General features: G+C 38.1%; 1 protein-coding gene across 2 annotated transcripts in view; it reads right to left on the bottom strand.

The window, feature by feature from the left end:
* Window positions 1–220: 220 nt before the first annotated feature.
* LOC311296626 (interleukin-1 receptor accessory protein-like) overlaps window positions 221–16,354 on the bottom strand; it is a 39,525-nt gene continuing 23,391 nt past the window's right edge. The window contains exons 7-14 of one of the 2 annotated variants that reach the window (XM_084418475.1): window positions 16,124–16,289; window positions 15,079–15,150; window positions 14,850–14,988; window positions 13,408–13,556; window positions 11,326–11,469; window positions 9,299–9,442; window positions 7,019–7,420; window positions 221–1,047 (exon numbers count right to left, since the gene is read on the bottom strand). In XM_084418475.1, the coding sequence (XP_084274601.1) occupies window positions 329–1,047; window positions 7,019–7,420; window positions 9,299–9,442; window positions 11,326–11,469; window positions 13,408–13,556; window positions 14,850–14,988; window positions 15,079–15,150; window positions 16,124–16,289 (1,935 nt within the window). In that variant the 3' untranslated portion in view covers window positions 221–328. The remainder of the gene's footprint in view (window positions 1,048–7,018; window positions 7,421–9,298; window positions 9,443–11,325; window positions 11,470–13,407; window positions 13,557–14,849; window positions 14,989–15,078; window positions 15,151–16,123; window positions 16,290–16,354) is intronic. The other variant, XM_084418476.1, reaches the window with a different exon arrangement.

Genomic DNA, 16,354 nt, shown 5'->3' with positions numbered 1-16,354 from the left:
ATACTAAGTACTATTTGTGATCGTATACAGTGTGCAAAATGTCTGTAGAAATATAGTAGGCGCAGTATGCAACCAAATGGGATACATGAAATATGCATCCCAAAAATGATGCATTTGCCACTCTTATATTATGTTTAAATCAGCATACTACTAACATACTACATTGCATACTATTGGCAGTATATACTAGCCTGTAAAAAAAAGAAAAAAAAGTCTAAAGTCAGCCTGATATTTGGTTTATTAAATTCATAGTAAGTATTTACATATCTCCCCACATTTCATTCATGATATTCACTGGTTGGTGTGCAGTTTCCAGCAGTGTAGCGTGTCAACAGTGCGTCGTTTGTAGCTCATTTGTCTGATTGTTGTTGACTGGTTCACAGGGGCAGAGGTCGTTGCCGGGGTCGTTGCCAGGTTCGGTGTTGGCGTTGTGTGTGGTGTGATGTATCGTTCCATTGGCCACAGGCTGATGCAGGTGTGTGTTCCACTGAGGAGCGATAACTCCACCCCAAATTTGACGACTTTCTTGAAAACTCACACAGATTGCGCAGACACGCCCCTTCATCTCACAGACACGCCCATTTCTATTGCAGCCCCGCCCACTTACACCCAAGTGCCTCATTCCAACCCGGCCGCCTTTGCTCGAGTGTCTAAGCGAGACAGTCTGCGCTTGCGTGTAACGCGTAGCCACGGACGCCAGGTCTGAGTGCGAGGAAGTGCTGTCGATGAGTCTCTTCCCGAGAGCGAGAGGTCGCAGAGGCAGAGCGAGTCGAAGGAGCTTCCAGAAGCGAGAGTTGGTTCGCTCCGAGCGCGCGCCGTGCCAGCGGATGCAGGTAGAGTTGTTGCGCAGCTCCGTGATGTCGCCGCAAGAGGCGCTGAGCGTGCGGCGTCTGACGGTGATGATGGGGGCGCGCGACGTGTGATGCAGGTACAAGCACAGACGACACTCCAGCAGACTCACGCTCTTCTCGCACAGACAGTCCGAGCTCAACACCACCAGCAGCCGCCGGCACGCCTGCATACACCTGAGGACCGACTCCATCAGGTCTGAAAGAGAGAGACAAACACTCCGATCATAAGCGGTCAGCTTGAAAAGAAATTAACTTGTCGATTTTAAAGGTACACTAAGTAACTTTTGGCCCTCTAGTGGTTAAAAAACAAAACTGCATGCATTTTGTGGAAGAACATTGTTTTGGTTGTGCTTGGGCTCGTTCTTTCTCATAACTAAAAAAAGAGAGGTGGTGCATCCCAATTTGCATACTATCCGTCCTAAATAGTATTCGAAAATAGAATTAGTACGTCCCAAATCATAGCATGTTGATAAGTGTCACACTCTTACGGCTAATATTGCCCACAACCCATTGCGCGTGTAACGAGGATTCGATTAGAACTCCAAACACGAGTAAAAAGTGTTAAAAACTACAGACATGGTGGACGAGCGAGTCCGGCGGTTATGTGAGTGATTAATTATCAGTATCTAACCTGACGAAAATGACGAAGTAGTATGTCCCAAAGCTTGCCTACTCTTTTGCTACACACTCAAAAGTATTCGTCAGAACGGAGGCTCACTATTGGCCAGCATCACACGCATCACACACATGACAAGCGTCGGCCAATAGCGAGCCTACGTTCCGACGTACAACCCAGAAGCGCTGCGCGGTTACACTACATGAACTCACTCAGAAATAGCCAGTTAAATATTTCTATCATGACTAGACTTTATGCAAATACAGCTGTACATTAATTCCAGGTAAGACAACCATCTCATGTGAAACTAAACCACACATATTAGATTAGATACCACACTGAGAAGAAAACGGAAAAAAACTGAATAATTTAAAGAATAATTTTTTTCCCCTTTTCTTATCCACCATGTTTAACAAGATTTAATTTTTAATATGAATGAGTATGAATGAATAATTTGTACTTTTTAGTTGCATATGTTTGGTTCTTTGTTCATCCTCAAACTATTATTTTATTTTTATTATTAAGAGGTTTTCACAAGAGTTAACTGTAAACTGCAAACATTAAACTAACTGAAATTTATTGGAAAAATAAAAACTAATTTAAAAATGCCAGACTACAATAACCTTGATGGGAGTCCCCTGTTGGATAGGTAGACATCGGTCAGAGAGTCCCCTTTTGGCCAGTGTAGAGCGATAGTGCTCTGTTAGTAATATAGACATGTATGTGTGTGTGTGTGTGTGTGTGTGTGTGTGTGTGTGTGTGTGTGTGTGTGTGTGCAATGGCACATAACAATGGCACGTAAATTGTTAGGGACTGCATAACCAAGCATAGAAAGTATCTATGAAGAGAGAGCGTTAAATAAGAAAAATAATATTATGAATGATTTTCATGAATGATATGCTTTTGAACGGTTGCAAATATATATATATACATATATATATATATATATATATATATATATATATATATATATATATATATATATATAACACTTTATAATAACTGCAGGCTATTAATCATTAGTTAAGCATTAATAAACAGTTCATTCGTAATTTATAAAGCATAGACAGTAATAAGAAGTTTATAGATAAAGCTATAAATGCTTTATTCTTGTATAAATGGGTCATTTGGTAAAACCGATATAGTAAATATTTAAATGGATTAATATTGTTTTTAATAACTAAAGGAACTAGAATAATACAAATATAAAGTAGATAAGGCTCTTTTTTTTACATTTCCCCTGTTCTCCTTTCCCTGTCCAGTGTTTTACTTGAATATGTTGGAGTGTTTAGAGTAGTCCAATAAATGATTACATTTATGAGATCAGTGATCAGTGGTTAAACCGAATGACTTTTTTGGTGACAAATTTTTTCCATCTTAAAAAAAAAAAAAAAAAACAGTGTTAATTAATTGTACAAACCACAAAATCTTATTGTTAACACCTAGCTAAACTAAAAAATGGTTTCAAATATAGTAATATCTCCATTCTATTTTTTTTACACTTTTAAAAACCTTATTCGTCAATGACCCAAATACTTTATTTATTCTATATTCTAAATGAAGTATAGCATTATTTACAAAGCAGTTGTTTAGGTGTTGTCAGTGATTCATAAGATCACTTAAAGGTATAATGGAGGATTTTTTTACTTCCGGGTGGATCACCTATACTATTGGTCCTCCTAATTGTCAATCATTCTGGTGAATCAATCAAAATTATTCAAAAAGTGGAGAGGGGGCGGGTCTTATCTAAAATTCGGAAAGATCCTCCGCTATACCTTTAAGTGTGAGTAAATGTAGTAGATTCAGGGAGTTATAAAGCATTTAGTAGTGGTCAGTTCACTAGTATTGTGAGCTCATCTAAAGTGAGGACTAGTTATGCCTTGTAAAGCATTTATAAAGGAGATTTAAAGACTCGGTTATCTTCTAAACAGAAAAAGGAAACAAACACAACACAGTGATACAGAACATATAAATATTTAACAGCCTTTAAATCTCCTTTATAAATGCTTTATAAAGGTACAAAATTCACCAGAGTGAACACACACACACACACGCACACACACACACAACTAACCTCTGCAACTCCCACACCATACACACAGATATGACCAGGCTTGCACAAGTTGAAGTCCTGATTTAAGTGAACTGGTCACTGTATCTTACACAATACTTCTGTCACTACCGCCAGAGGAGGAGTGGCGGAAAAAACTTTGCCAGAAAACAAAGTTGTTCAATCAAAAAAATGGTAAAAGGTCATGCATATGCAAGACTTGATCATTAATCATTAATGAATCACACTCACAAGAAGTGACTCAATAGAGTCAACTCCTGTTTGAGTCACTACTTGAAAATGTGATTCATATTAATAATATAGGTTACATGGGTAAAAATACTTCTGTCACTCCCGCCAGAGGAACTTTGCCAGAAAAAAAAGTTGTTCAATCAAAAAAATACATCTGTTCTAAATCAATGGTAAAAGCTCATGCATACGCAAGACTTGATCATTAATCATTAATGAATCACACTCACAAGAAGTGACTCAATAGAGTCAACTCCTGTTTGAGTCACTTCTTGAAAATGTGATTCATATTAATAATATAGGTTACATGGGTAAAAATACTTCTGTCACTCCCGCCAGAGGAACTTTGCCAGAAAAAAAAGTTGTTCAATCAAAAAAATACATTTGTTTTAAAGCAATGGTAAAAGCTCATGCATATAATGCAAGACTTAAATATCTTCAGTATACTGATCTCCACATGCAGTAACAGATGAAGCACATCTGGAGTTCACTTCCATCAGGTTTTTGTCTGTGACTCTGTTTACTATTTGCAACTGTTTACACTGACTTGACCTTTACTGACACCAGAACAGTGCTCTGAATCATTATCATTAATGAATCACACTCACAAGAAGTGATTCAATAGAGTCAACTCCTGTTTGAGTCACTTCTTGAAAATGTGATTCATATTAATAATATAGGTTACATGGGTAAAAATGCCTTAGAAAATCTCCAGAGTGAAATGGATTTTTAATGTTAACTTATAAACAACTTATTGAACTATATGAATAATTTATGATCGGAACAACAGAACTGAATCAACACTGAACTGACTTCAGCTGAACGAATGAAATAAATCGTTTTGAACAACAACAACAACAACAATCTGTATCGCATAAAGCGCTGTAGAAGTAAAGGTGACTTGACAACTCAGTTGTTGCTGTTCCCATTAAAATCACGGCAAGCAACTTTGTGGTGAATTTTTGAACGCCTGTTTTCTAGCAATGGGTTATTTTAGCATTAGAGCATTAAATACATGTGTGGTAATACATTAAAGAGACCACACACACACACAAAATGACTGATTATATCATTTACTTTATGGAATGAGTAATAGTATTTTTTGCTTTGAATCTAATGATGCAATTATGTTTTGGTTCAAAGCTTTTAATGAAAAAACGTGCTAAATATAACGAAAATATGTGCTATTGATAGTGTGCATAATATAATACGATATATTAATAGTCTTTGCTTTTTCCTTCCAGAGAATCAAAACTGAGCTGTTCTGAGAGAGTTTACCGTCATCTCCAGATCTCGAGGTGAGAAACACACACACACACACACACACACACACACACACACACACACACACACACAAAACGAGTCAATAGAGCAAGACGGCATGTGATTGGTTGAGGTTTTTCCACTTCCTCCATCCACTGATGGGAAATGCTTGTGCAAACATTTCATCATTCATGATCATGAGTGTAAGTATTAATGCAAATAGACGTCAGATGCTGTCATGGGAATTGATGTGATGAAATGAATCAATGACACAGATGTGAATGCAAAACATGCATTTTTAATTATCAAAACAGCTTAAAAAATGTAATCACAGAACATACACGACATGACATGGTCATATAAGATGCTGCATGATAACAACCAAACAAACTAAATAAGCAAGAACTCGATGCAATGCAGTGAGAAACAGCTGAAGTTTGTTATGGAATATGAAAGAATATTAAATGGATTCGTAAAATGTACAAAATAAACAAATACATTTAAATAAAAACAATTAAATAAAAATAAAAGATTATAAATTGTATTTGTTTACTTGCATGTCATTAACGGACATCAGACCCATGATGAACATGAAAATGTGTTGTTACATTATTGAAATATTAACTTAAAATCTTTAAAAAAGAAGGACGATATTAAATATCTGACTGACAATTATTGAAGTTTGGCTGACAAAGTACAAAGTTTGGGAATCCTGAGTATTGTTAACGAACACTTGTTAAAAATAGTGTTCGTTAACTGAAATAAAGCATTACAAAAATAAAATATGAATATAAATAATAGATGTAAAAAATGTATTTAACGAAATTTAGAAAGGTTGCTTTGGCAACTAACGGAAATAAAATAAGTTGAACTAAAATAGAAATAAAAAAATAAAAGCTAAATAGAAATTATATATATATATATTTGAGGAGAACCTAGAAAAGCACTATATAAATGTGACAAATTATTATTGCCGAATTATATTTATATATATAATCCAGTCAAAATAAAAAAGAAACACACAACATAATGACTAAAACTTAAAATTACTAAATTAATGATAGAAATCCCCAGTAAAAATATGAAAAATGTAACCAAAAAAATTTAATTATATAATATATATATATAATGAAAACTGACAATATAAAAAAATAAAAGCTAATTCAGAATATTAATCCATATTATAATAGTACAAAAATAATACAAATTTAACAAAATTATTAAATACCAATAAGGCACAGTTAGGGTCTTATCAAATTAAACCAAGCCCTCTCCGGCACACAATACACACATCAACCTCAGAATTCACTCACTTAATTTCATTCACTGTCGTAGACACTTGATATTCGACAATATTACTGATCTGAATGAACTGACACGATTGGCTGAGAGCTGATGATGACATCACAGTTATTGAACGGAACTGAATCAACACTGAACAATGACACTATTGTCTCGTGTTTTGAGACAATCTGTATTGTATAAAGTGCTGTATAAATAAAGGCGACTCGACTTGACTATATGACATCCACTATTCAACTTTCTGTGCAGATTTAGCACAAACACTGAACTCGGGAATCATCATGATATATTAAATACAGCGTATTGTGCAGAATCTGCTCATATCTGGCTAACTTGAACACACACGTCACTACACAACACATAGCGGCGCACTAGCTCATGTGCACTGAAGCAATAGCGAAGATTAAAAAGCATTTGAGTAACAGAAAATACTGATATTTTCCAAAATCTAACTTTTTTTTTTGATGTTTTTTTGGTGTTGATCTGTCCAACTAAAACACATGTTTGGTGAAAAAGATGAAGATGAAAGAGGAAGGAGGAGATGCTGGATGACAGGAGTTTGTATATATATATATATATATAAAAGAGTGAAAAAGTTAATTTGAAACCCTGTATGATATAGGGAAGAGTGAGCGAAGTGAAGGGACGGTTTCACACACACACACCGAACGGATGTCTACAACGCACTTGTGGAATAGCACTGGATTAGCTTGTCCTTTGCAGGATGTGTGTGTTGTGTGTGTTGTGTGACGTCTGGCAGGGGTGTGTGTTTCTCCGGGCTCCTCCTCATGGGAAGCTCGAGCTGCAGTTGTTTCCAGAAGCGTGAGGTGAGAGGAGTGGACTTCTCGCCCTGCCAGCGGATGAGTGTGAGCGCGAGACGGGCCCGCCGCAGCTCTTTGACCCAGCTCTTCCTCTGGACCGGTTTGAACTGGATCAGAACCACCCGGAGACTCCCGCCGTGAAGCATGCTGGTCAATCCGGCCTGGAGCTCCAGCAGCGCCTGTGTCCCTCGAACAGCACTGCAGGGACTCACTACCACCACCAGTCTCCGGCTCTGAGACACACACCTCAGCGTATCGTCTGTTATAGCTACACACAGATACAGGTTAACACACACACACACACACACACACACACACACACACAGCACTGCAGGGACTCACTACCACCACCAGTCTCCGGCTCTGAGACACACACCTCAGCGTATCGTCTGTTATAGCTACACACAGATACAGGTTAACACACACACACACACACACACACACACACACACACAGCACTGCAGGGACTCACTACCACCACCAGTCTCCGGCTCTGAGACACACACCTCAGCGTATCGTCTGTTATAGCTACACACAGATACAGGTTAACACACACACACACACACACACACAGCACTGCAGGGGCTCACTACCACCACCAGTCTCCGGCTCTGAGACACACACCTCAGCGTATCGTCTGTTATAGCTACACACAGATACAGGTTAACACACACACACACACACACACACACACACACACACACACACAGCACTGCAGGGACTCACTACCACCACCAGTCTCCGGCTCTGAGACACACACCTCAGCGTATCGTCTGTTATAGCTACACACAGATACAGGTTAACACACACACACACACACACACACACACACACACACACACACACACACACAGCACTGCAGGGACTCACTACCACCACCAGTCTCCGGCTCTGAGACACACACCTCAGCGTATCGTCTGTTATAGCTACACACAGATACAGGTTAACACACACACACACACACACACACACACACACACACAGCACTGCAGGGACTCACTACCACCACCAGTCTCCGGCTCTGAGACACACACCTCAGCGTATCGTCTGTTATAGCTACACACAGATACAGGTTAACACACACACACACACACACACACACACACACACACACACAGCACTGCAGGGACTCACTACCACCACCAGTCTCCGGCTCTGAGACACACACCTCAGCGTATCGTCTGTTATAGCTACACACAGATACAGGTTAACACACACACACACACACACACACAGCACTGCAGGGGCTCACTACCACCACCAGTCTCCGGCTCTGAGACACACACCTCAGCGTATCGTCTGTTATAGCTACACACAGATACAGGTTAACACACACACACACACACACACACACACACACACACACACACAGCACTGCAGGGACTCACTACCACCACCAGTCTCCGGCTCTGAGACACACACCTCAGCGTATCGTCTGTTATAGCTACACACAGATACAGGTTAACACACACACACACACACACACACACACACACACACACACACACACACACACACAGCACTGCAGGGACTCACTACCACCACCAGTCTCCGGCTCTGAGACACACACCTCAGCGTATCGTCTGTTATAGCTACACACAGATACAGGTTAACACACACACACACACACACACACACACACACACACACACACACACAGCACTGCAGGGACTCACTACCACCACCAGTCTCCGGCTCTGAGACACACACCTCAGCGTATCGTCTGTTATAGCTACACACAGATACAGGTTAACACACACACACACACACACACACACACACACACACAGCACTGCAGGGACTCACTACCACCACCAGTCTCCGGCTCTGAGACACACACCTCAGCGTATCGTCTGTTATAGCTACACACAGATACAGGTTAACACACACACACACACACACACACACACACACACACACACTCACTCTGTCCCCAAAAATGTTGTCAATTATGCAAGTATGTAAACAAATGAATATGTAAATAAAGTAATGTGAATATGTTAATAAAGGAATATGTTGCAGATGCAGAGATGGAGTCGCTGCGTTCCCTGTGAACGAACCCTGTGTGTTTCTGAGACGCTGGTGGTGTGTTTCTGAGACGCTGGTGGTGTGTGTAAATGCAGACACACACACACACACTACTCACTTCCTCCAGGAAGACTGTCCCGGTCGAAGATGCAGACGGAGTATCCGAACTCAGTCTCCAGGACCCTGCGCAGCGTCGACAGCACAAACTCCTCCTCCTCACTGTTGCGTGCGTACGAGATGTACACGTCATACTGCTTATCATCTGCACACACACACACACACTCAAGTTCACACACAACTACAACTCAACTTTAGCTTGATCTTCAAGAGTGAGAGCAAACATGGCTAGTAGAGTCACTGGTGAAGATACTTCTGAAAAACTAGGTAGTTACACTACAATCTACTAACAAAAAGTAGTTAAAGTGAAAATCCAGCTTTTAATGTTGTTTATGTGTCTATGTGGTGTTTTTAATATGCTTTAAGACAAACCGTGTGTAAGTTCATAAGTCGACAGCATTGCTGAGTATTTTGTGAACCAAAGACAGTCTCAGAAACACGCTTTGAAATCGCTGGTGTTTCTGACGTCACAAACTACCTTGTAACCAATCAGATCAACGTGTGATCGTCAACCAGTGGATCTCTGAGCTGAGTGAGCGAGTGGAGGCGGGGCTCATTTGCATATTCATAGAACCACGCATACTAAATGAGGGTGTCGAGTTACATTCAAGATATTTTAAGGCATGTTTTTTTTTTCAAGGTAAAACCGTTTAAATATGTAATTTTGATTATCAAAGATGAGTTTTAAAGGGATAGTTCACTTTGAAATTAATTTTTGATATGTTTTAGCTTACCTCGTATAGATATATACATAGATGTCGCCTTCGCTACTGCAGTTCATTGGAACGAAACCGTAGCCAAGGCGACATCTATGTATATATCTATACCCGCCCGCGCCGTCAGATCATTTGGACGTGTGCTGTTTTCAAGAGATAACAACGATATAAATACTGTTCGTTTTCTCACACAAACCGCTCGTTTCGTGTCTTAGGCCATCAATGTGTACTTACGATGGGGAATTGTTTCATTTGGACGATGGGGAATTGTTTTAATTTGGACTCTGTGCTTGTGTTTTGAGACAGTGACCATCGACCTGCATTATATGACTGACAGACAAGAACGGTTTGACCTAAAAATATCAAAATTGAAACTACTGCGGACACAAAGACACCTACATCTTGGATGCCCTTGAGGTAAGCTAAAACATATCAAAAATTAATTTCAAAGTGAACTATCCCTTTAAGGGATAAAATTATTGAATACAGGGGGACTTAAAGTATATTAAACATATAAGGCATTAATATATATATATACTGAAAATCTTTATATTTATATTTGTCAATTAAATATATATTAAATACAAATTGATGAAAACGACACAATGGTATTATGCATATTCATGGCCATTAGGAAACATTAAGGCAAGTGAATGTTGCTTATATCACACGTCACGGTGTGATTAACTCTTTCCCCGCCATTGACAGAACATCTGGCTTTCCTTGTTTTCACTGTTATACGGTAGGGGGCGCTATCACACATCTACTGAAAGAGAACTGAATCTCCTGATCAAAACACAGGAGAAGAAGCAGAAACAAGCATATCTCATATGTAAAATAACGTGATCATCAAACATTAAACAGCATATAAATCAAGCTATAAACGGAGTTACAGGACTGTGGAGCTTTGTGGGTGTTGATCATCCCGTCTGTGTTTAGATGAATCTCACCCGCACGTCGTCTTTGACAAAAACATGATTTTCTCAGCCTTTTGTTTAAAAATATTGCTTTTTTTTAATGAAACTTACTTTCATTTTGATAAAAAAAAAATATTGAAGCTATTATAAAACTGTTCTGTTCTGCTCTTCCTTTTGATTTATTGCAAATTCAGATATTCATACAACTAAATCTTGTATGAAACTTTTGTGAAATTGATCAGAAATGCTGGTGCTGGCTGGCAACTTTTTTCAAAAAGCGTTGGCGGGGAAAGAGTTAAATGTTAAACTGATAACCAGTGAAAACAGCATCATAATTGAGCTCAAACATCAGGGTCAGTAAATGTGTGTTTGTGTGTGTGTGTGTGTGTTCTCACCTGTGTATCTCTCATCCGAGCCGAACCAGGAGCGGTAGAGCAGCAGAAGCTCGAGCCAGAACACGTGATAGACCACGAACATCATCAACATGAGCGCCAGAGTCACACCTAAACCACAGCCCAGCTCTAGAGTGGGGACGTACGCTACACACACACACACACACACACATATCAAATACACATTTCCCTGGTCAAATCTAGCTACTAATGCTTCTAGATCTCGGCTGGCATGGCAAGGGAACACATAGTTAAAGTCACTTATAAAAGCATCTGCCAAGAGCACTAATGACTCGGCAAAAAACAATGCTAAAATAATAATGAGACTAAAAATGTGTTAAGATTTGCTTCCAAAATAAACATTATGGGTATACAGGGTCCAAAACAAACATAACGCAAGTGCCCAATGGTTTTTGAGAGAAATATATATATATATATATATATATATATATATTTTAATTTAATACAGTATCTAATGAAAAACCAGCAGATTTGATCAAGTCGGCCTGAAGTTAGTGTGTTTCTCCATAAAACTCCAGGTGGCGACAGATTCACTACTATTCAAAAGTTAAACTTAACACTTTTATTGATCAAGGAGGCATTTAATTGATCAAAAGTCACAGTAAAGACATTTATAATGTTACAAAAGAGAGTCTATTGCAAATAAATGCTGTTCTTTTTTAACTTTCTATTTATCAAAAAATCCTGAAAAATAAAATGTATCACAGTTTGCACAGAAATATGAAGCTGTTTTCAACATTGATAATAATCTGAAATGTTCCTTGAGCATCAAATCATCATATTATACTGATTTCTGAAGGATCATGTGACACTGAAGACTGGAGTAATGATCACAGGAATAAATTACACTTTACTATATATATATATATATATATATATATATATATATATATATATATATATATATATATATATATATATATATATATATATATATACAGTACAGGTCAAAAGTTTGGAAACATTACTATTTTTAATGTTTTTGAAAGACGTTTCTTCTGCTCATCAAGCCTGCATTTATTTGATCAAAAATACAGAAAAAAATGTAATATTGTGATATATTATTACAATTTAAAATAATTGGTTTTCAATTTATTATACTTTAAATTATCATTTATTTCTGTGATGCAAAGCTGAATTTTCAGGATCATTACTCCAGTCTATCACATGATCCTTTAGAAATCATTCTAATATGATTCATTATCAAAGTTGGAAACAGTTCTGCTGCTTAATATTTTTTCATAACCTGTGATTCTTTTTTTTAGGATACTTTGATGAATTAAAAGTAAAAAAAAAAAAAAAAAAAAAAAAATCTCAAAAGAAATCTTTTGTAACAACAATATACACTACTGGTCAGTCATTTGGGGTCAGTAATTTTTTTTCTTTCTTTTTTTGAAATAAATCAATACTTTTATTCAGCAAGGATGTGTTAAATTGATAAAAAGTGATAGTAAAGAAGATTTATATTATTAGAAAATATTTTTTTATTTTGAATAAATGCAGTTCTTTTTAACCTTTTATTCATCAAATATATTAAGCAGCAGAACTGTTTCCAACACTCATAATAGATCAGAATATTAGAATGATTTCTAAAGGATCATGTGATAGACTGGAGTAATGATCCTGAAAATTCAGCTTTGCATCACAGCAATAAATTATCATTTAAAGTATAATAAATTGAAAACCAATTATTTTAAATTGTAATAATATATCACAATATTACTTTTTTTTCTGTATTTTTGATCAAATAAATGCAGGCTTGATGAGCAGAAGAAACTTAAACTTAAACATAAAAAATAGTAATGTTTTCAAACTTTTGACCTGTACTGTATATATATATATATATATATATATATATATATATATATATATATATGTATATGTATGTTATTTTAAACTGTAATAATATTTAGCAGTTTTTACTGTATTTTCCATCAAATAAATGCAGCCTTGGTGAGCAGAAAAGATTTCTTTAAGAAAAATTGTACCGAGACCAAACTTTTAAATATATGACAATGGAGGATGTATATCTTGGACCCAGAGTGTGTTAGTGTGTGTAGTTACGTTTGCTCTCGAGAACGGCTCTGCTGGTGTTGAAGCCGCGGCTGTTTCTGGCGGAGCAGTTAAACTCCCTCTGCAGGTCATCAGAGGAAAAATCCATCACATGCAGGACTCGTTCTTTTACCTCATCGCCGTAAAAATACGAATCAGGCCTACACACACACAGAACAATATATATTAATATTTTTAAATACTTTTTATTTTTATATTTTCTGATTTAATATTAATTTGAGTAATTTGGTTACTTTTTTTGTCATTTTTATTATTATTATTTTCTTTTACAGTTTTAGTTTTGGTTATTTTAGAACATCAAATAACCAAATTAAATGAAAATGAGAAATGTTGCTTTGGCAGCTAGCTAAAATAAAATTTTATTTTAGTTCACTTAAAGGTGCAGTGAGGTGCAAACGCTGTTGATATTTGAAATCGTCACAAACACGAACACAAAAACACTTCACCGCTCTTCCCCCAAAATGGGGGGATTTGGGGGGATCTCTAACTCTCTCCTCCCCCATAATGAGTGGACACGCCCCCCACTGCTGATTGGCTCACTCTCTCCTCCCCATCATGAGTGGACACGCCCCCACTGCTGATTGGCTCACTCTCTCTCCTCCCCATCATGAGTGGACACACCCCTACTTCTGATTGGCTCACTCTCTCCTCCCCATCATGAGTGGACACACCCCTACTTCTGATTGGCTCACTCTCTCCTCCCCATCATGAGTGGACACACCCCCTACTGCTGATTGGCTCACTCTCTCCACCCCCATCATGACTGGACACACCCCCTACTGCTGATTGGCTCTCACTCTCTCCTCCCCATCATGAGTGGACACGCCCCCTACTGCTGATTGGCTCACTCTCTCCTACCCCATCATGAGTGGACACGCCCCCTACTGCTGATTGGCTCTTTCCTCCCCTGTTATGAGTGGACACACCCCCTGCTGCTGATTGGCTCACTCTCTCCTCCCCATCAAGAGTGGACACACCCCCTACTACTGATTGCCTCACTCTCTCCTCCCTCATCATGAGTGGACACGCCCCCTACTGCTGATTGGCTCACTCTCTCCTGCCCATCATGAGTGTACACGCCCCCTACTACTGATTGCCTCACTCTCTCCTCCCCCATCATGAGTGGACACGCCCCCTACTACTGATTGCCTCACTCTCTCCTCCCCCATCATGAGTGGACACACGCCCCCTACTACTGATTGCCTCACTCTCTCCTCCCCCATCATGAGTGGACACGCCCCCTACTACTGATTGCCTCACTCTCTCCTCCCCCATCATGAGTGGACACACGCCCCCTACTACTGATTGGCTACAAGTGTGTTGCGCTGCTCGGTCCGATCCACTTTCAACAGCGTTTCTCAGAACGTTTTTTTCAGTTAAAGTAATACGTTTTCTTATGGTTTTAGTAAACTGTAATAGCTCTGGTCACACACTCCTGCGTGGCCTCAGGGGAGCTGAATCGCGGGTCGGCGAGTTGCTCCACAGTTTTGTTATCGATGGTCCACCAGATCTCCTGCTTTTCTGTGTACAGGTGAGGCAGAATCACCCGACAGGACAGCGTCGCTTTATCTCCTGAAATGACAACACAACATTTAATAACTAATATCACTGATGCATATCCCAGAAAACATGACAAAAGTAGAGAAAGGAGAAGACGCTCACCCAGAGTCACTGTGTAGATCTGATCGCTCGCCGGATTCAGGATTCTGGGAACTTTACTGCCGATGTCGGGAACTACAAGAGAGAAAGTATGTTAAAGAAAAACCCTCAAACTTACACCGTATGGGGTCAGGAAGAATTTTAAATGTTTTTGAAAGACTGCATTTATTTGATCAAAAATACAGTAAAGACAGTAATATTGTGAAATATTTTTTACAGTTTAGATTAACTGTTTTCTGTGTGAATTAATATGTTAAACTATCATTTATTCCTGTGATCAAAGCTGAATTACTGAATCTTCAGTGTCACATGATCCTTCAGAAATCAGTCTAATATGATGATTTGATGCTCAAACATTTATGATTATTATCAGTGTTGAAAAGTTCATATTTTTGTCAAAAGTAACTGTGATACATTTTATTTTTCAGGATTCTTCGATGAATATAAAGTTTTGAAAAACAGCATTTATTTAGAATAGAATATTATAAAATGTCTTTACTGTCACTTTTGATCAATTGAATGCGTCCTTGATTAATAAAAGTATTAATTTCTTTAAAAAAAACACACATATACTGACCCCAAACTTTTGAACGGGAGTGTATTTTATTTCAGCTAGGTCCACAAAGGCAACATTTCTAACTGAAGGTAGTTTAGGTTAAGTCAAACTACTAAAACTAAATGACTAAAACTGAAATTTTAAATGAGTACAATTAAACGGACAAAAAAAAAAAAAAAAAAAAAAAAAAAAAAATTACTAAAACTTATTTTTTAAATGAAAAACGAAAATATAAAATGAACACTAATTTAATAAATACGATAACAGTATATTAACGATACTAAAATAACACTGGCTGGCAAAAACGCTTGTAAATCCCTGATATAGGTGTTTATTTAGTGATAATGAATGCCTCACTTTATGCCTAACTTATCTCCTTCTACACATAAAACGTTGTGTTTTATATGTTTTGCACCACAAATATGAAGTTATAGCTGATCTGATCGCTCGCAGGATTCAGAATGACCTTGAGACGAGATGAGAAGGTCTTACCAACAGCTGTGACGTTGATGGCGCGTGTGAACTGAAGAGTGCGTCCGTTCATCTGATATGAAACCACACATGTGTAAAGGCCAGCGTACATCACATACATCCGGTAGATCACCAGATCATTTCCTTTCACCTCTCTGTCTCGTTTGAACACATCAGACATGCATAACTGCAGAGAGAGGGCAAAGGTCATGTATGAAGGCAGATGACAATACAACACTTGATTCTGATTGG

The sequence above is a fragment of the Rutilus rutilus genome, assembly GCF_951802725.1.
Source record: "Rutilus rutilus genome assembly, chromosome: 9".
Classification (NCBI taxonomy): Eukaryota; Metazoa; Chordata; class Actinopteri; order Cypriniformes; family Leuciscidae; genus Rutilus; species Rutilus rutilus.
The sequence above is the reverse complement of the archived record's forward strand: the minus strand, read 5'-3'. Positions and strand labels throughout refer to the sequence as shown.